This window comes from Oenanthe melanoleuca, chromosome 4, assembly GCF_029582105.1.
Source record: "Oenanthe melanoleuca isolate GR-GAL-2019-014 chromosome 4, OMel1.0, whole genome shotgun sequence".
NCBI lineage: Eukaryota > Metazoa > Chordata > Aves > Passeriformes > Muscicapidae > Oenanthe > Oenanthe melanoleuca.
In genome coordinates, this window is record NC_079337.1 from 22,722,778 (window position 1) to 22,747,309 (window position 24,532).

At 36.0% G+C, this 24,532-nt stretch overlaps 1 protein-coding gene across 1 annotated transcript in view; it reads left to right on the forward strand.

Moving 5' to 3' along the window:
- The window catches only part of GSTCD (glutathione S-transferase C-terminal domain containing), a 47,747-nt gene that overhangs the window by 15,825 nt on the left and 7,390 nt on the right, over nt 1–24,532 (forward strand). Inside the window, exons 6-9 of the mRNA XM_056489589.1 lie at nt 20,381–20,496; nt 20,718–20,762; nt 21,155–21,283; nt 23,710–23,843. Coding sequence (XP_056345564.1) covers nt 20,381–20,496; nt 20,718–20,762; nt 21,155–21,283; nt 23,710–23,843 — 424 coding nt within the window. The remainder of the gene's footprint in view (nt 1–20,380; nt 20,497–20,717; nt 20,763–21,154; nt 21,284–23,709; nt 23,844–24,532) is intronic.

Here is a 24,532-nt window from a genome sequence, read left to right on the forward strand (position 1 = left end):
TTCATGGAATAGCAGAGCCCCAAAGTTACATTATTCATATCTTAAAACAGAGGTTTAAAGGTTATGTTTGTACTAAGTACTTCATAGCATGGAGGTGCAGGTCATTTTTTGTGGAAGATTACTATTGAGGAGTGAAGGAATGCTGATCAATTCTAGCAGTTATGGTTTTGAACAATGTCCAGCAAATATCCAGATGATTAATATTATTCAAAAAACCATTTTCTTTTGAACATGGCTCAAAATCACCATCAGAGGTGTTTTTGGGGAATAGAAATATAGAAATTAATATCCTTTAATGATCAGTAAGGTGTAGTTAGGAGTGATGCTGTGCTACAGTGTCACTTCGTAGAGAAGGAGTGATGACGTATTTATCATATTTGTATTAGTTATAAAGATTTAGGAGGAGGAGGAGGAATTAACACTTTTTTATCTCTAAATAGTCTGGATATGCTATTGGATAAAATGTTAAATTGTTGTTGACATTACTCTTAATAATATTTTTCCAGAATATACTAATATCTTAGTATCTCCACTTGCTGTAAAATTTAAATTGGTTTTCTGTAGCACCAGTCTTAACTTTAAAAGGGATATTTGATCTGCTTCAGTATTCTGGTATTTCTTGTTGTAAAATGTCTTCACTGCTGATTTGAAGATTGTTTTTTAGACTTAAATCCCAGTAACATCAGTGATAGCTTGTGTCCTTTAGCTCTTTTGTGTCACCCATTTGCCATATCCCAGAGTGTGGGGATTCATAATTCACTTACCTATGTAGTATAATCAACACAAGGATTCAAACTTACCGGCCTTTTACCTGTCTTTACAGTATTTTTGTAGGTCACTTACATTGCTCTTTTCTACACATTGTAACTGAGGGACAGCTGAGTTTTAACTTGGCTGTTCTGTGTTTCCTCTACAAAGCCTGAGGGGTCCTTTCAGGCAGAGGCATCAGGAGACTTTGATATCCCTGCAACAGCACTTTGGCTTTTTTTCTTTCTTCAAAGTGTAATGTTTAGCTATGCAATCTGTCTTTCAAGAGCAGAATCAGAGTTTTTCTTGGCTCTGTGTGTGACTTCTGGAGCTTAAAATGTTCACGGACCACAGGAGGGCAGCACAATCTCTTTGGATATGGAGCTGTACCTGGATGGCTGGAGCTGTGCCCTGGACTAAGGAGTCATCCTGGAGAAAGATGCTTTTTATGTGGCAGTTTTTGGCTCAGTAATCTCTAGTCCCAAAATCTGGGGCTACCTATTGTAAAAAGTGATTGAAAACATTGGTTTCCCCCTCTTCAGATTAGAGTTGATAGTTTAACATTCATTGTGTTGGAGTACACCTGAAAGCAATAATTGCTGTATAAACACATGGCAGAGTAACATCTTCTACCTTGAATGTTTTCAAGTCTAAGAAAAGAGGTAACAGCTGAGCAGGGAGAGAGAAAGTTGATCAACTTCTGCTGGAGTTTTATATTCTTTGGGGAAAAGGAGTAATTCTGAGAAGATATTTGTAAGGAAATGAGGAGCTTAACTGAAATTTCTGGAATTTTTTCTGGCTTACAAGTATCAACATTCAGAGATTTATGCAAAAGATATATATTTTCTTAAATTGGTCAATAAATACTGCAATAATCAAAGGCCAGTGTTTTGGAATTAAAAAACATGGTAGCATCATAGGCTAGGTTATGGCTGGAATTCAAAGGAGAGGGAAATAATTATTGAATATGTTAGAAGAAAAAACAAACAAATGAAAGGATGTAAAGGAACTGAGCAGTAATTCACTAATTTTTTATTTTGTAGCAACACTGAGCACATGTGAATATGTGACCATCCTCATTAGGATGGGAGGAAAGTAGAAGTGCAAGTCAGAAGGAAAGAAAAGTCAGAATGTGAGGAGCTGTTTGGCCTCATCATTGCACAGGAACAAAACTTGCAAAATGAACCCCAAAAACAAGGCAAAAAATATTCTCTCTTTTAATTGAACCTTTTATGAATTATCTTCCTGATGTAATCTTGCTTTCAAAAAGAAAGGCACTGGGAAATTACATAGAGGATAAGATCAGATTGACTAAGTATGAGAAGAAAGGTATAGTCTCTTATGCACAGAAAAGACTACAACCTAGAAAGCAAATGAAACTGTGCCCAAATGTGTCTCCTTCTCTTTCTCTGTAACAAAATAGTGCAAACACATCAAAAGAATTTATATGATGTTCATCATCATCTTCTGTTCTGGGGCTAAGTCCTTTAAAAACATTATTTGTTGTTTCATTGGGGAGAAAGTAGGACTTGTTGGAATTTGAAATATTTAATAAATTATTAAAATTTTTTTTTGGTAATGGTCTTTGGAGAACCCATTAGATTATTTGTGAATAGATAATTCAAACTGTGTTCTTAATTTGCTGTTTTGATTTTACCTGATTACTGAAACTATTAATCTCTCATACTTAGTATTTAATATCCTTAAGTAGTTATTACTAACGCTACTGGTAGTTTCCAGAGTCTGTGATTGCCCAGATTTTATGTACATTCATAAATTATCATAGTAAATAAAATGGAAGTTTATTTTGTGGTTAAACAAAAGAGTTTCCTTCAGAAATGTAGGCAAACGTGTTTTGAACAACTTATTTTCCAGGATTTTGTACATTGTAAGTGTAGAATTGCCTCCTTGTAATGTCGGAATCATTACCAAGGCATTGTCAAGTTTTGTGCAGCATTAATGAATTTCTGGGAGCTCTTCATTGACATTTTATAAGGAATTAATGAATCACAGGATATTTCATCCCAGCTGTACAATAGGCTCGTGCACGTGAAACGTACCTTGAGCATGTTTGTGCTCAGAGGTGAGCACTGTGCAAGGGGCTGCATATACCTGCTTCTCCCCTCTCCCAGTCTTGCTATCTTGCAGTTGAGGTACAGAATTTGTTTCCAAACCATAAATCAGCTGTGACAAAGTGTGAGTTAAGGAGGAATTTTTCTCTCTCTTGGATTTGCTTATGGCTTCCATCTGCACTTTCATTGGTTTTGGATATTCGTGTTAAGAACCACGAATGCATTACTTGATTTGGATGTAGTTTTACATTGGATAAGGTCACGAGTTTGATTTTGGCTTTTCCTGAAGGCAAGTTTGTATGCACAGTTGTTCATTAAAAGTTCTAATCAGCAATTTCAAGGAAATCAGTACTGCTGTGTTTAAAAAAAAAACCCAAACCTAATAGTGTTTAAAAAAAAAGGGTAAAATTATTTTGAATGATTCATAATCTGTTCTGAGTAGTTTGATGTTTTCAAAACTTATAATTGCACAAAGGAAAGGCCAGACTACTGTGTGTTTTTAGTGTTTTATTGAAGGTGGTATTAATTATTTTGTACTCTAAATGCCTCTTCTCCAGATGGTTGGAAATGCTTCTGAAAAGTTAATTTTTGGCTCATGTCTCATATCAAATTTCTGGCGTCTTACCATAGCAATATTGAAGGGAGTTCACATCCTTTAGAAGTTTATAAAGTATTGAGGAGCAAATGCAAGTAGGAAGTTCATCTGTTTGTAGAAACATTTTGTAAGTGTAGAAGAATTGGAGAATAGTCTCAATAACAAAATGAGTCAAACCTAATCTGAAGAAAAAAAATTTGTCCCCTCCTAGTGCGGAATACTGATCTAAGCATCCAGAGGTAATGGAGAGAGATATGGTGCTTGTATTTCAGCTTGTGTTTTAAAAGTTTTGCATGTCTGTCATGGAGTTGTTGGTCTTTGTGTTGGTGTTTAAATGGCTCATGTAAGTAATGTGAGCAGACCAGTTGAGGTATCATTCATGTAGTCATTCCTTCAGCACACTTTCCCTGGAATTTTCTGATGTATATGATTGATGAAGGGCTCTTAAATCTGCTTAAATGCTTTTGAATATCCCATATGTTCTTGTGTTATTAGTGACAAGAAATAAGAAACAAAAGAACATCCCCCCACCTCAAAGTCTAAGATACTTCTTAGCAGTATAAACTGTTTTGAGTGCTTCTGTGCAGCTCAACTGGACAAAGTTTTTACCTTGGCTCTTGGTTGCATTGCACATTTTCTGCAGAATTTAATTTGTTAGAAACCAGAATATGCTGTACAAAAGTAAAAATGGACTCTTACACTTTAATGTTTTATACAAACACTCCTTGCTGTTCTAAACTTTATACCTGTTTCCTTTAAGGCTGCACTGAACATCAGCTCAGGTTGTAAATGGTTCTAGGCTGAATATGTGATATTCAAGATTGCATACGGAAACTGGTTTTCTTTCCCTGTCCTTTATAGCTTGAGACAGGGGGAAATGTTGGTGCATGTCATGGGCTGCCATGAGCTAGCATTTCATACTGCATCCTGGATGGGTCATGCATTTTGGTACAAGTTCTGGGGAATTTAATTAACCAGTGTCTTTAGCGAACAACATAGTGCTTTTACTTGCACAATATTTGCTAGTTTTGTGCAAGAAATAAGTTAATTTATAGATATAATATCTTGAATCATGCCTCACATTTCTATTTTGTCTTACAGTAGTAATGTATATATTTTGCTTGAAATTTTATGTATTTATCTATATAAATCTTATGTTTCTGTATTGTCAACAGAAGCTATGTGTATATATGTTGCCTGATGATCTCAAAATGCATGTTTCAGTAATGTAACCAAGGAGTTGGTGCTTGTAGCTCATTTTTCCCCTCATACAGGGAAAAGGATGTAGTTTAATCTTTGCTAAGAAATAGTAACTTGGAAAAATGAACTAGGTTATCAGACTTTCTGCACAAGGTAAATTGTGTGGACTTTAATGACAAATTCAGCATTAATGTGGTAAATGTCTAGTATTTGTAACATTTTGATTTGATGATTTGGGCTTTTTTGCTTGTATTCTTTAGACCTTTTCAACAGTAACAGGCAGAATTACTGGTTTTACTTTTAACAAATGTTATATGACTGCTACAAATCTGAGTTTGAGCTTTCTTATCATAGTAGTCATCTATTGGTCTGCAGGGTTTGAAGGCCAGGGACTTTCCTGTTGTTTGTATTCCTGTAGCACCTCAGCTTCACAACAGAAGCAATGGTCTCATTGTCAGATTTCTTTACAGCAGAAGTCTGATCTGAATTAGACATTGGCATGCTGCTGTGCTTGTGACAAACTAGTACACAGTTTGGAACTTGTGCCTGAATACTGCTGTGCTAGTCCTGAAAGGACACCTGGAACCTGGCTTGGTTTAACAGCAATAGAGACCATGGTGGTTAAATAAAAGCTGTTGCAGAACAAGTTAAATGTTTCTTAAAAAAAAGTTGGGGGGAGGAAGGTGGAATTAGAAGTGTTATTTGAGTTCCCAGAGTGATGTTGAATCAATGCTTTGCCATAGGAGGAGCCTTCATTTTTGCTTAGTAGTAGCACACAAGTATATTATAAAATTGTATTGTAGGATATTTATGACATCCTTTAAAATAATTAGCTTTATGGATGTGCTTCATTTTTCTTGTAATGGAAATGCAAAACTGTAAGCAAGTACTGTGAAAAGTCTTGTAACCAGGAGTTTTTGGGGCTTTTTTTTTTTGTATGTAACTTTTAGAATCAAGTGTTAAGAAAGGATGTTTACTCTTTAACAGCTTCTACATTTATTCTTGTAGCTAATTTGGTTCTTTATGCATGAAGGTGTGTTAATGCTGAATATTGAGGAATATGATTATGAAAGCCAACATGAATGGATAAATAGCCATCTTTCAAAATTGTTAGTGTCCCTGTGTTCTGTAATGTATTTTTTTGAGCACAGTCTATTACTGTACAATTTTTGTGGAGCATTGCCATTATTTCTTCAGTATGCTGTCATCATTTTTGAAAGACTGGAAATTATTTCTTCATTGAAATAATCTACTTCTTAAAAACAAAACAAACCCCCAAAAAACCCAACTGAATTGAGACAGAACACTTCTTAATCCTCTATTCTACGCTACTCAAAAACATCTGCCGAATGGATTACTTTCCATCTTATCTACAGCACGTATTTTACATTCCTCTGCTTGTGCATGTTATTGGATGCTTTGGCCCACTTCTGATCTCCCTTGATGTATATTGGCATTATAATCTCTTTGTAGCTTGTCTGGATGATGTTAGGTAAGACATAATGCAGAAAATAAATCATACCTTCACTCAAGCTTTCTTGACATTTTGGATCTTAATTGTTTTGTAAACAAAGGTTAGTTTGTTCTTTCTATGTTTGTGTTGCACAATTCTCCATTTTTTTTTATGGTTAATACATGCATTTTGCACCTCTGTATGTTTTTAACTGTGGCATGAAGATCATAGTCACAGCTGATGCTCACTTGTAGAGAGCAAGTAGAACATATGGCAGAGGTTATCAATGTTGAACTCCTATTTGAGCCACACGATCAGAAATTTGTTATAAAGATAGGGTTGGCAGGTTGTTGCAATGACAGGCAGTGGGGCTGAAAATCAGGAATAACTTTCTACAAAACATGGTGGTTGCTTGTAGATAGCACTTTGCTTAGGTCTGTGTCACATTCAAAACATGCAGTTCAGGTGGACATACTTGTTCATGATTGTGCTATAGGAAAGATGAACAGATTTTGTGATATATTTTTTTCCTGAAAGTCCTGCAAGGATAAATTAATCTTGAATAATTAGGTAATATCTCATATCTAATTCAAGACTTTATGAATGTAGAGCTTTTTTTGAATAAGTTGTTGGTAATTTTAATAAATATGGAAATAGTTGCTTAAGCTGTTTCTTAATAGCTATTTTTTAAGCTAGCTCAACAGATATAAAGAAACTTCCTTTTGACTTTTTTATTTTTATTTTTTATTTAGTAAACTTAATTTTTGCAGTGGCTTGTAGAGCTTACTCCTCTTCCTCACTGCAACCACGTGTGTACTTTGTTTTAGAGTAGAAATAGTCCTCCTGAGGTTCTGTAAAAATTGAGCAATAAGAGCTGCAGTAGAATCACAACTTTTTAAATTTACGTTGTTCATTAAGGTGACTCAGATTTGTTACTGTGCAGCATAGACAATGCTGAAGAAATAAGCATTAAGGCTAATTATTTCTTTCAGTTTTGTATCACAAAGATGGTGCGTAGGTGAGTGCTCTCTACTGCATGAATTTTATATTTAATTTAATTTTGTTGTGTGTTAGAGGGGGACAGAGCACAGTGCTCAACTAATTTTTCTGAAGTATTTTCAGTGCTAGTTAATTAATTAAAAGAAAAACCCTAGCACTGTAGTATTTTAGTTATTAACTCAAAACAGCTTTATAGAGAAGTCAAATCTGATAGAACGTAGTATGTTGTCCATTTGTAATACATCCAGTGGCTGCTGCATGGCTAATATTAGAAGCATATTTTGTTATTATATTTTTGTATAAAGCTGCAGTGCAAGAGAAGAAATGGGCTTTACAGACTTCGATTTATCAAAAGATCTTAAATTCCTTTGTACTTAAGGGGGGAACTGAATGGAAAAGCATTGGTTCTCTTTCATCCTCAAATTGCAGTGCCTGTAGGCTCTTGCATTTTTCTGTCAATATTTGCCATTATGCAGGTACACAATGGAGGTTGTGATTACTGTTTGGCAGCTCAGGTTTTCATGGCTTTTTGAATTAAAAATATTTCTTAAAATTACTGAATGCTCAGTTAAGGATACTTTTGTAGTCCCATATAATCTTTTCCCCCCCATTGTAATAAACATTTTTTCATGTAATTGCAATGTAATTTTTAGTATAGATATGCTTGTTCTGGCTTTGGGTCTTCTCAGCTTGATTTACTCCAGAAGTGGTTTAATAGATGTAAAATAATTCCATGAAATTGCCTGAAAATAATCCCACTCTTAAAGCACAAACACCCATTTTAAGGATTTTATTTGTATAATGCTATTGATTTGACTGATGCCTGTTCCCACTGTGGGTTAGGTTTTGTGCTGTGCTGTATTAGTTACTGTCGGAGCAGTTTTGTGTCTTGGGCTTGAGGAGAATTTGCACACAGCATCCATACCCCATCAGCTTATTCTTCTCCAAATGCTTCCTTTGCTCTCTGGGTAAATAAGGGCTCGAGCGTCTGCTGAACATCTGTCTCAGAGCTCCCAACAGGAATGTGGGTGTGCCCTGCTCTCAAAGATGGGATTCATGCAAAGGTGAAGGATCCCTGTATTTCTGAGTTCCTTTCACCTACTGAGGAGAGCTTTGATTTCCTTGAGACCAGTGTTACTGGGATCTTTCCCTCTCAATTCCCTGCACAGTTGTAAGTCCAGAGAAGGAATTCTGGCTGTCAGTGTGTACATTGTATGTAGAATGGGATACAGCAGGAATCTTGCAGATTCTTCGGTGTGGAGTTTGTGAATAGGAAGACTTGGGACAGTAGGGAGACAGAACATGCAGACTACTAACCCCACTCTGAAGAAGGTGACTTTTGCTGTCTGAGCTTCATATGCATTTGCTTAAGCCAGGTTTGTGTGTGTACATGTAACAGGCCAAGTTTGTTCAGATATAGCAAGCAATCCTTGCAGTGTAGAGGTTTTATTTTCTTCCTTATGTAGTGATTTTAGAATGTCCTCATTTATAAATGATGCAAATCATTCCCATAATCATTTACCAGAAATGTATGTGCTTATATATTAGAACAGATTTTATATATAAGAACTGCTAGCTGAGGCACTGCCTAGCAGATGCACTACTGAGGCTTTTCTTTGACAGGTACTGCTGGGAAATCTACAAACTATTCATTTGTTTCAATTCTGGACATCCCCTCTTACAATTTATTAAGTGATGATAGTTTCTGTAGCCTCAGATACTTGGTGACCTATTAGATAAATTTCTGCATCAGCATTAAAAGATGATGACAGAGTAAGTGTGTCTGTATGACCTCCAGTACCACAACTCTTTATCCACTTTTGGTGATTGTGAAGAAAAAAAAAGAGTCCCGAGATGGTTTTTGCACTAGAAGGGCAGTAGGGCCTCCAGAAGTCTTATCCAAAAAACCATTGCTGAGATGACTTTTTGTGTTGGGTTTTCTTGTTTGTTTTCCAGCTTTTGGCTCCTTTGACATTATACTGGCACACAAAGTTTGTGTCGAAGCCTGTTTGCTACACAACACAATACAAATAATTGTCCGTTGTTTGAATATCTTAGGTTTATAAGTCTATGTTTAGTTGTGTAGTTTTTCATTAAGGCAGATGTTTCATGAACATGCCTTCTGGCAGTTAGTGGGAGATATATTTTCTTTTTAAGTTTCTGAAGGCAGATATTTCTTTAGTCTGAGTCTTTGTTTAGTTGACAGAGCTGATTAATTTCTGTTGGAAAAGAGTTTGTAATTTTTCATTTCTGTTGGCTTCAATTTATAGAAATTCAGCAAGCTGTTTGAATTGACTTTGGTTCATGCTGCACAGTTTTTCTTTCTCCATCCCCCCAAAACTGTTTGTCTAACTTTGTTCATGTGTTATAAAGTCACAAAATGATTATATGAAGAGGAAGAGGATGCTGTGCATTTTCTCCCCTAAACTAATTAGTTCAAAGTTTTTGTGTGGGAGATACGGTTCTGGATGATCTTTCTGTTTAGTTAGGTGGCCTTAAGTATGCTGGTAGTTGGTAGAGTAAACAGAAGTGATGTATAAAGCAGAGAGTGCTGCTCTTTGTCCACAGCCAGCTGCTCCAAGTTGCCTGCTGTGGAAGGGCCAAATGAAGTCTTTGTGTCCTTGTACTCCTATTTTGTAAAGTCTGGGGAACTGGAGTGCAATACTGGGCTGGTGCCCACAGCTTCATTAACATTTTTCCCCCATTTAAATTCGGGTCTCTGTTTCAAAGATGGTTGAAGGGATTTATGAATTTTCTTGATTATTTGCTTTCATAAGTTATGTAAGAGTAATACAAAAGGCCACCTGGCACAAAGCTGCTTAAGACACAAGAAAAAGGAGCCTTTTATTATTAGAACCATTGATAGTGCAACAAGTGCCAATTTTATATATTGGTTGTCTTGGAAACGCACTTTTGCCTCTACTTTGGATTTCAAGAAAATGAGTTAACCTGTGACAATATTTTTTTAGCTTGGGTACTTTTATTCCTTACAATAACAGAACAACCTCTTCTGCTCTTTGGTCAAGCATGTTATCTAGATAGTGGAGAACTGTGCACCAGCTAGCTTTTCATCAGTGTTTCTGAGGTTATCTTACACTGGATTAGCCAGAATTTAAAAAAAAATCCATAATTATGCAGCTTTTGAATTGAGATAATAAACTTGTCTCTTAACTGGTATTTTATATATGCTCTGAAAACCTTCTAGGAATGTATTTGTGATGTGTTGTGTAGCATAAGCTGACAGTTCTGTGTTATTTGAGAGGCATTTCCCCCTTGTTTTAGTGTGTAGTCCTTTAGAAATGCATTAAAACATGCTGAAACTTTATTTAATTCTCATCTTCTAATCTTGATATAAAATGTTTCGTCTGTTAAATGTGCTGAATTCATGTTGCATGTTTAGATTTGTCATGAAGAATTTCTATTGATGGCAGAATTGTTTAACTTCACAATCTTTCTGACATAAAGTGTGCAATAAAGTAGCATTAGTTGGTAGTGGATGATTATTGTTAGGTAATATGATCCAGATGACCACACCATTATTTTTGTATATTAAAAGGAAAGGAATGGATATTTATTCTGTTTATTTCATTGGTTTGTCTTCTACTGCATCATAATTTGTTTGTGCTGATTATAGTCAGTCTGTGCTTTACCTAACTTGGCAGGATTTGAATGGGTGGTTTGGATTACTGAAAACAATGAAAAGGAGCACTTTGAACAGAAGCGTTCTGCAAAATGCTCTGATTCTGTTAGTGTGGATAAATATCTGTTACAACTATAAAGGTGGTTTGGGGTACCAGTGGGCTGGCTGTCTTGAAGAATACATTTCTTACAAAGCCTGGGTTTTTTCTCTAATAGTAAATGTCAGTCTTGATTAGCAAGTGGTCTGGTTCTTTCTACATAGTTACAGAATTTTCTCCTAGCTGAGAATGCTGAGATATATGTTGGTTTCAACCCAAACTGGTTGCTAAGAGCACCATAGACATATTAAAGGAAGATTTACTAACTGTACTTGGCCCTGGCATGCTACCTGCAAAGTTGCACAGCAGGCATTGTGTTACAGGCACTTAATTATGGCTAAGGGACTGCCATCTCAGCAACTTGTGGCTTACTCATTGTGCCTTCATAGTCTGAGAAAACACTGGGGGAAAAGACTGTGGAAAGAGAAATGCTGATTGAAATGATTTATTAGTGGTGGTTTTGTTTGTTTGCTTTTCTAAAATCTGTCATATGAACTACTAATGACAAACATTTATTTATTCCAGAATACAGCTCTGGAGGTTAAACAAACTGTTATGTTGATCATCAACATTGACACTGGTAAAATGGTAACCTTGCACAAGCAGATACTGATGTTCAACATCAGAGATGAAAAGAACACTTACACAAAGTTGGTGACTCACTTAAATTGTATAGAAAATATCCTAGTTAGCTATGTATTCAAAGGAAATAATCATGTTTGCTGTCCAAACTGTTTTTCATTTTGATTCCCCTCTGCCCCAACTTTGCTTCAAAAATTAATTAGGAAAAAAAGAAATGAAAGGAAAAAAAGTTAGGTAGTCAAGCAGTTACTATTACTGAATTAAAACCTTATGATGGAGTTCTGTAATTCCTGTATTTCCTCTGAACTCTTGAATGTTTTTTCAGCCCTTTTAGCTAACATAAGCCACATGAATACCAATGACACTCATTTCATACAGCAAATTTGATTGAATTTCCTAAAATTTTCATAAACTCCAGATTTATACAGGATCAAGCCATAAGTACATAAGTTTAATAATTGCAGTTTGTAAATCTGTCAGAATTCAGAGAATGGAGAAATGTGTAACTTTGGCCTTTCCATGTGCAACTCAGATGCCTTTGTTTGGAAGTTATATACAGCCATTGTGAAGTGATGTTATTTGCATATTGAAATGCCAGTCATCAAACCTTTGCAGTGTGGGATTTAATTTTCATAATGACTGAAATTCAGGATGCAGTTTCAAGGATGAAATTCATTTTCATCAGGATGTTCTGGAGAAATTCCTCCATCCATTCATCTTTGTAAAGTAAACAGGCATAATTGTGTAAAGTTAAGCTGAAAGTCCTGCTGTTTGTCCTGCAGCCAGTTGTCCAGTTGCTTGACACATAGGGCCAAATTGAGCATGTCTATCTACCAAGCAGCTTTTTATTGTTTCTGGTTTATTATTTCAGGCTCTCTCACTCTTACTGATAAGCAAATCACAGACAAGACTCATCCAAATTGTTAATATAGCTAATACATAATTTTTTTCTTAATTAGAGGCGCTGTTGGGAATTAATGAGTTGGTGTGTATATAATATATCAGAAGGGGTCTTTTTGGGCTTTCCTTTAGTTCTTTGCAATTCATTACTTCTTGTACGGAGGCAATTCAGTCCTTTTCCTCAATAATCAGTTATAAACAATTCAGCAAAAGGAGCTCAGAAAGGGAAATCTCTGTTCCTGCTGCCTCCTAACTGCTGAGAGCTTGTCCCCTGCAGGCAAGCTGCTGCTGGCCAGCTGGGAGAGTGAATGGCAGGAGCTTCTGGCCCTGGCTCTGACCTCAGCAGCTGCTGCCTCTGGTTCCTGCTGGGGAGGGAGCTCTCCTGTTTTTATAAGGACAAGCACTCTTAGTGCCTGGTGAGAACTGAGTTCAGTTCCCCTTTCTCACCAAGACAGTAGCTGTTAGTCAGTATATTAGGCTTGTGAGAAGTAAACAGACATTTGATTCTGGTTTCCTTGTCAGGCAGTGACATCTTCATTTGAAGATATTTTGCAGAAAGTGAGCAACCCCTGTCTCCCAAGACTGGATATTGCTGACATTTGGTATAATATTGTGTGTAGGTAGAACAGCACTCCTCTTGGGGTTGGAGACCTTTTCCCACATTTAGTACAGTGGAGGCTGCTTTTTCCTTTCCTCTATTCTTCCCCTAATGTTTTATCATCTTTCACTTTTTAAGTTTTGTATTGCTGTGCTCTCTTCCTCACATCTTATACACTTTGCTGCAAGTGATAGGTGGTTTTGGGCACCTAAGAAGCATAAGATACAGGCAAAATAGCTGACCTGATGGAATCTTGACCCTAAAGGAGTGAAGGTAAGGCAGAAAGGTGAAGAAGAGTGGAAGAGAGGCAGTGTATGAATACATGTGCAAAGAAGTGAAAGAAGAGGGATTGCAGAGTCTTTTTTTTTCTACCCATAATTCTGTCATGACATTTTAATACAAAACAATTTCCTAATCTTTGGGATTCTAGAAAAATAGCTAGAAAGTATGAATTTCAAAGCCTTCATAATGAGAAGAAGGGCGAACAGACATTGTCAGTTAGCTTAGATGTGTAGGAGCTGAGAACTTTGGAAATAATCTAATGTTTTGGGAAATGTGCTGACACATGGTTTTTGTGAAGATTGCTGTTGGCAATCTTATGGTGTGAAAACCTTGGAAGAGCATGGCTAGCAAATGCATACTAGTGTAGATAGCACTCAGTAATTTAACTACATATAGAGGCTTCATAATCTAGTATTAAATAATTTTAAAACAGTATAAATTGTAGATAAATGTGTTAACATTCTGTTGGGTGTTTGTTTTCTAGTTCCCTTTTTGCTGAATATTTAGAAGAAAAGTTTTGAAGATAAGAAATTGGGAAAAAACCAAACAACAAATCTTTTAAAAATAGAACATAGTTACATTCAGGGGGACCTCAACATTCATTTTGATTTCTTTTTACTAGTATCTGTATGTTTTTATGCTTTTTTAAAGGTGCCTTACTCTTTTCTTGCTTAAAATACTTTAATGCAAAGAAAAAAAAAAGAAAGCAGGCCAAGGTCCTGTTTGGGTTGTCAAGGGTCAGTTTTCATAGCTGTCTGACCTTTTTATACTACGCCAAGATAGTGTATGTGAGATGTAGGGGGTTTTTGTGCCTGAAGTGATAAAACTATTTTGCACAGCTTGCCTTAATAAAGAGCAGATTGGTTAGTAGCATCAGGAGGGACTCCTATCTAAAAAAACCCAACAAAATGCTCTTGTGGAGTGCAGTTGTCTTTCCTGTCCTTTTGATTATTAGCCAATATATTTTAAATCATGCATTGTAGCATTCTTTTCTCCTACTCCCTTGACTGTAGCTAAAACATCATCACATTTCATCATAAAAAACTTTATGTAATAAAAAATAATATGGCCTCTGGGATTTTCTTTTCTGGCCTTACCTGTTGACTCAAAGTGCATGCTGTACATTCTCCAGAGGGGGAGTTTATAGGCTTCATTCATAAGTTTAGGAGGTTTTGTTTATTTGTTTTCCCCCAACCAAGTGAATGCTAAGGCCATTTTTACAATATGTGCTCATGAGTAACTTTAGGAATGCTGCTCATTCTCTGAGGCTTCTCAGGAACGTTCAAGTGTTCAAAGTGTGGTCTTTGCAGAATGGAGACTGATGCCTTCTGAGCTGCCACGTGCAGAGTAGCCATGTGTTCTCAGCTGTAAGGAGGCTCCAGGCAAAAAAAGTTGGCCTTTATCAAGCCATTCATTAGTCCCAAGCTTCTCAGAGGTTAAAAAACAAAACACAACTTTCCTGAAAATCTAGTAATTGTTGGGATGAACTGAATTAATGCAGTGCTCTGATAGGAAATGGTGAATAGGCATTCCAATTATGCCAAGACAACTTAATAGCAATTTTGTTAATTTAATAGAGATTGCTGCTTTTAGAAATATGTGAAGCTGTAGAGTTGGCATATGTGCCTGTTACCTCTTAAAAAAGCAAGCATTTGCATGCCCTTTTACCAACTAGTAATGGCATGTGGGGTGTTTCCAAACCTCATAGTTCCAGAATATGTTTAGATAAACATCCAGTTAGGGTGGGAAAAAAGGTTACAAAAATAACAACAAAAAAAAGTCCAATCACTGAAATGTGTGGATAAATGTGACTGCTGATTGCCTTTATTCATAAAAATGCAATCTGGCCTTCAGGATATGTTTGCTTCTGCTTCAGAGAAACAAATTATAAAATAAGCTATTCCATAAAAAGTTAGTATTAAAAAGAAAGGAAAATTAAGTTTTCTGCATTGCAACCTCAGCTATAAAACAGTGGTTTCACTGAATCTCCAGCTCATATTTTAATTCTCCAAGAGTGAATGGAGAGAGAACTTAAACGGGAGGAGGTGAGGTCTGGAGGACAGTAATAAAAGCACAGTCCTTTGGTTAGAGTTGCTGGGTTTTTTTGCAAAGTCTGTGATAAAGTGATATATTTCATGATAGGACTTGCAAATTAAAACTCTGATGCAAAAATCAGGAAATACACAATCAGAACTCTAGGTGGTTAAAAGAGAGATCAGAATAGCAATTTTTAAATGTAAAGAAAGAACAAATGAATGAATAGTAACCAAGCTATCTGATCTTGCATCTGATTTAATAAACATTATAGCCTTTGTAAATAAACACATCAATTTAGTTATAATATAATACAATACAACACATAACATAACATAACATAACATAACATAACATAACATAACATAACATAACATAACATATACTTTTATTTTATTGAGAGCTAAAATGTAATGATAGATTGTTGTGAGTCATCTGTGTTAGCAGAATTAGGAAGCAGCAATTACCATAGATGCAATTCTGCTTTACACTATGTTTTTTCTTGAAAATTGTTCAGTGAGTAAGCTTCCTTTTGTACCTTGCAATTCTTTTAATATTATATCCAAATTTGGGGAAATAGAAAAGGTTGGTAAATGTTGTCTCTTGGTGACACAAATAATAAAGCATATCCTTTAGTTGTTGTATAGGAATTGATACCTGGTTAAAGAGAAGAAGTGAGTTGCACTCTGAGGGCTTCACTCATGACCATGCGCATTTAAAAACCTACAAGAACTATTACAATCTCTCTTTGGAAGTACAAAACAATTCTGTTTGGTGCTAAAAACTGTTTGACTTTCTGGGCCAGTGTCACAGTGCCTGGAGAAGGCCAGTGAGGAAGCTGAACTGTACATAGGGTGTGTACATGTGGAGTGCAGCTTTGGGACATACAGCTCAACAAGAAGCACCCCACAGAGAACCTGGACATTCCTAGAAGTAGTAGTACAGACAAGGGAGTGGTAGAGAATGGAATTTTTTGTTTACCTCTGCAGTAACAGGGTTCAAACTGCTCAGAAAGCCAGCACAGTCATCTTGTGTTGACTGCATCTTTCTGCTGCAGCTTGTAGATGTGCCTTTTGAAAAGCATTTAGTTTTCCTGGTGGTATTCAGAGGTCTCTGGGCCCTCTGTCTTCATAGCACATTGTAACTCTGTGAGATTCTCTGCAGAGCCAGAAAGCATGTACTTTCCCACCAACAAGTTCTTTTTGGGTATACCTTGGGACTAAAGTCTTGGTAAAGCAGCAAGATTAAGAGAATGAAAATGAAAAAATTTAAGATTTGCTGTAGTTTTCTCTGAAAAGATAGAGCATAGAGCTTTGGCTGCTAGGATAGTTAATACTTTGTGATGCTTCAAAGTGGCTTTTCTTTTTCTTTCTGTTTTTTCTTTTTCCTGGCCTTCCAAAATGTGAATTAGACTTTTACATTGCTGAAGGTGGGATAACACAGTAATATCTCAACATAATGAAAATGCTGATTAAATACCTACTTTAAAATTTCATTAAGCTGTTCAGAGTTAAATGTTTCCATTTCAATTTCAATGAGGATGATTTTTGAAAATTCGCCTGTTGTGTAAGTTAGTTGCATTAGATTTTAAAGGGTTCTGATGGAGCAGAAAATGTAAAAGCGGTGAAATGTTTTTGATAATTTGATGATGTTTTCTTTGTGAATTCCATCAAATTTGATATCCCACATTATAAGAAATACTTGAATGATAAAATTCAACAGGTTTTTTAAAACTGTTCTGTTAGAGGCCAGCCTTCGAATTCTGCATTCAGGTCAGAGCCCAGAGTCTGACCCTTAGGCTTAACACACATAGTAAAGAAGTACATTCAGAGGCAGACTTCCAGTGAAGGATACTTTTTAGTCCAGTGTCACTCAAACAGCCAGACTGAATTATTTCACAGCTATAAGGGAGTTGAACATAAGAAAAACAACGTAAACTGAGCCTGACAAGTAGAGCCAAGGTCAGTGTCATTTTACAATCTAGATTGCATTGAAGGATTGGTTACAGACATTTTGTGGTGTTAATTGTTTTATAGCTAGTCTGTAATGAAAGTCTGCTCTATTCCCAAAGCTGAAACCATAAGCCTGTAACTTTTTGCTTTTAAATTGACAGATTTATATCAATGAGGAGGTACTCAAGTCCCAGTACAGGATGTGGACCAACTTCTCTCTCAAAAGTCATGCTCGCTGGGTCCCCTGCTTTGAGTTATGCCCATATGAACAAGACATAGACATACTATTTGCTGCATTGAATTCAAGTAGTGCTTAAAAATATAATCATCCCTTTTGCCCAAAGTTGTCCCCCTCCACTATTATAAAATATAGAGGAGAATTGAGACACATTTGCCTCCTTCATGCCTCTTTGCCTTTTGATGTAGTGTGTATTTCAGACTATGATTCCACTGTATCTTTGCCAGGCATACTTGGAGATGATTCTGAGACTGGCTGTCCCATCTCCTGATACTTCCCCTCTCTCCTCTGGTGTTATGCAACAAGTAAGAAACAGATGATGCTGAAAGTTGACAGGTTGCTGCTTGGGAGGGAGGGGAAGGGCAGTGCAGTGAAAGGGGACAGCTGGAAGGTGGTCCCAGGCTGGAGAAGGAGAGGGCAAATTTTCAACTTTCAGCACTGGCCCACACAGATTTAATAAAAGCAGCTGAAATTGAGATGAACATTGTTCAAGTAACCAAGGTGACCAATGGACCCCAGCAAAGTTATTTGCTTTGCTGGTTGTATTTATTGCAAGATTTGTTAGAGTTCGTTGGAAGAAGGTGGTATTTTTTTGACTGTTGAGAGTATTTCTTTGTAAATAAATGTCAGTTGAGATGGATTCCTTATATCTTTTTGAATTCTGCTTTATCTAGTGGTTGCATGGGAACCACTGTACTGCTGTATTAATGTGACCAATATTCTGTGTAAACACAAAACACCAGCCCATAACACAAAAATACAATAACCCCCACAAGAAAGAAGCAAATAACACCCCTTACCTGCCAACAGGTATCAAAAAGAGTTTAACAGAAGCTATTGTGGGTGTTGGGAAACAATCAGAATATCCTCAATTATCATAGGGAACTACCATTAAAAAAAGCATTGGTTTCAGAAAAACCTGTTCAGTATAAAACAGTAAAACTGTATCTTTTATTTTGTAGTTACTGAGCCATTTTTGCTGTACTTAAGCAGTATAGCCATGAATACGCTTCCCCTGAATTTCCTTGAAAAGTAGAATCATGTTATCACTTGATTTAGCTAACAGAGGCTTATGTAAAATAAAAAAGATATTTGTGCTAAAACCACAGAAGTATGCAGTCCTACTGTATGTGGTAGGAGAAAGCACATACTGTGTGTTACATGTACATGTTGGTAGCTGCGTGTTCAGATGTACTGTGATAGCAATTGAAAGTGGATTAGGGTTAAATTCTTAAGGTGATATATTCTTAGAGGGGTGTGGTTTTTTTAAGGGTACTTTAGTGACTCTTCAAGTTTAACTTGAAAAGTATTGAAAGGATTATTTGAGGACTAAAGGATTGTATGAACTTGAATGCTGACCAAGGTAATACAAAAATAAAGGGGGCTTTGCCTCCTGGAAAGTTATTTGTGTCAAAGTGCAAGACCTCTGAATGCCACAGAAACTTTAAAGTTCTGCTTGACGTGGGCTGAATTAACAGTAATGTTGGATTTATGAAACCAAATAAAATATTTTTATTGTGACCATTTATTGAAAATTAATTTTTCTGGGACTGTATGGCAATCCGTTAGTTGGGTTCTCATGAAGGGAGCAAATAATTTTATGGGAGCCTTTCAGTGGATGGTATAAAATTGTAAAGTTCTTCAGTGTTTTGCCTTGTAGGGCTACATTTCAAACTACTTTTTTTCTTACGCTTCTTGAAGATAGCAATTAACATTGTTTACTATTACAGAGCTTGTGAAATGCAAAGTGAACTGTAGTATTTTTAGATGCATTATTGCATGTTTGCTATAATGAAGGACTTGTTAGCCATGCTAACTAACATTCTCTACATGCTACATCACAACTTGCTGTGTTTCTGTAATTCTGGCTACCAAGCTCAAAATACAGAGGTAGAACAGGCAAAAGACCTATTGATCCAAGCTTGATTTTATCCATCTATCAAGGTAGTATTTGCTACTTATTGTCTGCACAGTAAAGGAGGATGAACCTCATGGTTGGTAACCATGAAGAGTTAATTGCTAGAGTTTTTGATTATTTTTCTTATTAATTTAATACTCATGAGGTTGACTAACTGAATACTAAGTAGTGGATCTGTTTTTGTTGATGAAACCTGTTACTATTTTACTTTTTGATTTTTAGGGATCCTAGAATCTATTTGCTAATTTTGCACAGTATGAAAATTTGATGGTGTTTACAGGAGGAGTTGTACTTAATACTAAAGAGTTGTTTCAGTATTTTCTTCTTATTGTGAAGTTGGGCTGTCAATATCTGTGTCAAACTCTGCCTTCTGAACAAGCAAAAGGAGTCTTTAGTAGGTCTGTCAGCACTCAGCTCGTGCTGACTCAACAAATTCATTATATCTGAAGCAACTCTATGCTGGACTTTACCAAGCACATTTGAAATAAATTAATAGTTTTTCGAGTTCTGGTTGTTATAGGTGTGATGGAAAGCCAGGCTTTACTATGTAGAAATAGTCACTTTGAGCAGTACCTCCTTGCACATGCAAGTCATTTAAATGAATAGGGCCAGTTATTATGAAAAATAAAAATTGACAGTAGAAAGAGTACAAGTTTTAAAATCAAGATGCTTAAGGACAGCTTATGTAGATACAGTAAATGAGGATTTATTTTGGCAACCTTACTGTGAATGTGTTTGAACTCTGTCTCTGGGCATGAATCACAGGATTGGAGGAAAATTAGGAGCTTGCGTGACGTCGATTGCTTTACATTACGTTTATATGAGTTTGTTCCTAAGGATACATTAACAGCAACAAGTAGAAAGTTAATTTTGGAGAAGGTTCTATTTAATTTTCAAATATTTAATATGTTAAATGTGAATTTAGCTTGAAGTGGATTAAAATGCCCAAGTGTTCCAGTAATTTTTCATCTCAGCTATAAATTGCATTTGCAGTGCTTTGCAGTTACCCATATAAAATTGTCAGTGTTGAGAACTGCTGATGACTACTTAGGCATTTTCTCTGTCATCCCCAGGAAAGATGTCTAGAGACCGGGCTCTCAGGAAGCAGCAGCAGCTGAATAATTTGGTAGCAGCAGTGACAAAGCTTGCCAAACCTGGAGATTTGATTGTGGATTTTTGCAGTGGAGGGGTAATGTATATTTTTGTTTATGTGGTGCAATTTCTTTCAGCTTTCACCTTTGCAGTTCTAGGTGGTTGCTGCCACAAAGTAAAGCAGTAGTGCCAATGTTGAAATTTTAGCTGCTTTCAAAGGTTCTCTCATTGGTATGGGGATGCTTATCATGTAATGAGTAAACAACAGGGAACACTGAAAAGTGACTCAGATTTTGTTGTTTGTTTTTGTTTTCACAGGGCCATGTTGGAATTGTTCTTGCTTATATGATGCCATCATGTCAGGTAAATTCTCAATAAAAAGATTTCTGGTAATCATCTTAAAAAGATGTGTATGTAGAGAGGATACATAGAAGTCACAGTTGTCTCAGCAGAGGACTTCGTTTTGAAACATGAAAATTTTTTAGCATAATCCTCAAATGTGTGTGGTACTTTCCAGAGAAGACAAAAATTTTAGGAAAATATAAAATATTTTCAAGCTGATTAATATTGGCAAGCATTAAATGCCTTCACATTAAATGTTCCTGGGTTTCCAGCTAATAATTTTATAGATCTCAGACTCTGCCACAAGAAAGCAGAGGTTTTCTCAACAAACTGCAAAATTTTCTGATTGGTAATGTTGTACTTTGATTTCTCAGTATTATTTTGCCTTACTTTCTCCTGTGTGTGAAATCTAGGTGGTACTCATAGAAAATAAGGAGTTGTCTCTGATCCGTGCTAAAGACAGAAGTGATGAACTAGGTTTAAACAACATTTGGTTCATTCAAGCAAATTTGGACTATTTTAATGGGGCTTTTAATATTGGGGTAAGTGATTATAACTTTTCCACTTCAAAACTTCAGTGTTTGATGAAATATTCTTAAAACAACTGATGTACATGAGAGAATAAAATTCTGTATGTCCTTACAGACCATAAAAGTAAAAGAGATTAATGTCCTGTCTAGAATTTTGCAGACCTAGTGAAAAATAAGGCATAAATAGTATTTTGTAGCTTTGTAAATATTCCTGTCATCTAGTTTTTTATGCTGTTAATAGAATATGAACCTCTGTGGCAAGGTGCAAGCTTTCCATGCAAGACTGGCTGTACTTTAAATCATCCATCTAAAAGCCTGTTTTTACTGTAGCTAAGGATGGTAACACTGAAGGTTTATGGTACATGAACAGTGCTGTTTAACTGTTTGGTTGGTTTATTTAAGAAAGGAAAAGAAATGTAATTCAGGAGAAAGAGGAGAGAATAAATTATTTTAGCCCAGCCCTTCCAAGTGTAAATTTCCAATTCTCTGTCTTTATTTTCTGTGCAAAATTGTCATAAATCTCAGTGGGTGAACTAGAGAGTTATTTCAAAATATCAGGATCTCATGAATAATACACTGAATTGTGTGTGTGAAATGTTTAATAGTTGTTTTCTGAAATGAATCTCCAATTTCGTGGTCATTGGAATTCCTGTCTAAATTTCTTGGAGCCTATTTTAAAGGTTTAATACAATGTTAACCCTGTGAAGTTTTTATTTAATAAAATAAGTATTATATTCTTTCTTTCAAGTTTTGTGACAAGGGAGATATCAAAGTATATGTTAGAAGAGTTCACTTGGAAATTCTTTTCCAGGCCTTCATTTCCAAATATCTGCATTAGTCTTCACAATTTATTTTGTTTCAGATAGTGAGTTCAATATATAGGGTATCCTTAGAAAGCTTTGTCTTTAATTTTATTTGGGACTTTTTCTTAATTAGATAGGTTCTCAGAAAGCCAAAGAAAAAATTATTTGGTATAACCAGTCATACAGGCTTAGCAAAGCTCCTGGTTTATCTGCTGCTGTTTTAATGTCTCTTTTTCTGCAAGCAAAGCAGAGAGCTTTGTTTTCTACTTGGATAGATGAGAAATAATTACATTCCATGATAATCTGATAGCTAGATATTAAGAATCTATTTCTGATGTTAAACTAGTTTTAGTTTTGTTGTTAAATTCATATGAGTAGAAAATTTCATTGTAAAATTATTTTCTTGTTAATTTTTTAATGTTCTGGCTTATATTTGTTTCCATCTGTATGCAGTTACAGCTCAGTTGATGATTAATGGTCTCCTCAACTGAGCTTACAGTAAGGAGACTGGAAACAAAAGAGACTTTGTTTAAATCTATATCTGAGAGCAAAGTTTTTATCTCCCAGTTGCTCTACCTTGAAAAACAGCTTTGAACCCTGAAATCTGAGCTGTGCAGTCTTAAAGCTCTTCTCTAAATGTACAATTGTTTTGTGTGAACAAAAAGCAAAGCAAACAATGTAGTTTTATAAATCCACACTGCTGCATAAAATCAAAACTGTGCCTCAAAAACGTCCTTATTTTAAGTATGCACCAGGCCTGCTCCTTGAGGTACTGAGCACATGGGAGGAGGAAGAGGAGGTAATGCCCCATTTCAGTGGTGCATTTGGCATCCCAGGTAGAGAGAGGAGAGAGCTGCCTGTGTTCCCTTGCAGTACATTGAGTACTGAAGTAATTTGCTTTTCTCTAGGAGAGCAGGAAGAATTTGAGTGCAACCTGTGTGTTGTCCAAACATGTCAGTGCTCGCAGGTAGTTGTGATCAAATGTTATTTTAGCTTTAGTGGAAGAGCCCCTCACTAAGAAAGAGAAATAAAAGAATAAGGAGAGGGAAAGAAATTAAAGGAGGGCAAGTTGTATTTGATGCTTCCCCTGGCTCCAGTGTTTGCTTCCTGTAGGTTTTACTCAGTACTTGAAAATCAAATTATCTAAATTTATGCACATTTTTTTCCTTTAAATGAGACCTTGAGGTAGATCTGTTTCTTCTCTTACTGCTTAGTTGAAATCCAGTTTTGACATAGTTCTTTGTATTTCTAAGTCCATTTTGCTTGACAGAAACTTTTGATTAATCACCACATAGTTTTTCTGTTACTATGTATTCCACAACTGCTATTTTTCTAGAGATTTGTTTTTAGTTTATTTGATATCGCAATTAAGTGCACCTGCCTTTTGAGTGCTTTTGGTGAGTGACCCTTCTTCAGTGTTGATTCTTTGTTAATTAAATAAACCATAAATTTTCCTAGATATGAAGGAGAGGAGTGAAAAACTGGAGAATTAAGGACCAGGCCTTTGATGTAAGAGTTAGTTGCAAAAACTTCCTCATGCATTTAATAAACTCAGTCAACCAAAAAAATGCTGGATTGTATTTAGAATGTTGCAATGATGAATTTTCTGTTTCCTTGGTGGTTTTCCTGCTGTAGGTGGCCCTGCACGCCTGCGGGGTGGCCACAGACATGGTGATTGAGCACTGCCTCAGGGCACGGGCAGCCTTTGTCATCTCCCCCTGCTGCTACGGCTTCATTCAAAACACAGTCAAGGTCAAATATCCACGAAGGTAAACTAAAGCTTGCAAGATAAGCCCTAAAATATCAGCTCAAGTGAGGGAATAAAATCCTAAAAGAGTATGGAATTAATCACTTGAGGGTTATTGTGAGTGACTAGGCTGAGTTGATTCACACTTACAGTGAAACAGTTTCCTCCTCTTTGTCATCACATCCTCACAGGCACATTCGTAATTCCTGGATTTTTTTTCTGGATCTGTATATTCACAGTTCAGATGACTTTATAGCATAGTAGATGCAATATCTAATATGCAGACCTTCTACCTTAAAATCACTAAGTTGATAGAAAACTCATGAAAATTACTCTAGAAAGGGGAATTGACATTTTAATGTTGGAGGAGGATACAAGCAGTCAGTTTAAAGAAATGGGTCTGCCTTATACCACAGTTTACTGCTTGTGGAACTCCTTTGATTTATTAAGTAGATAAGCTCTCCTGAGTTTCAGTTCATATTTTTAATATTTTTTTCAGTGGATTGTGTACATATTTTGTCTTCAAATCCACCCTGTGGGAGATACTACTATATCTTATGCTTAAGAATTTTAATGCCTTTGATATAAATAAAATGTAAAAGATAAAGTGGCAGAAGATAAGAGGTTAAACAGCCTTCTGAGTCAGAGCTAGGTGGAGAAAAAGGGTTGTGTTTTGGTTGGCTTTTTTTTTTTCCTTCATAAAATTGAGCT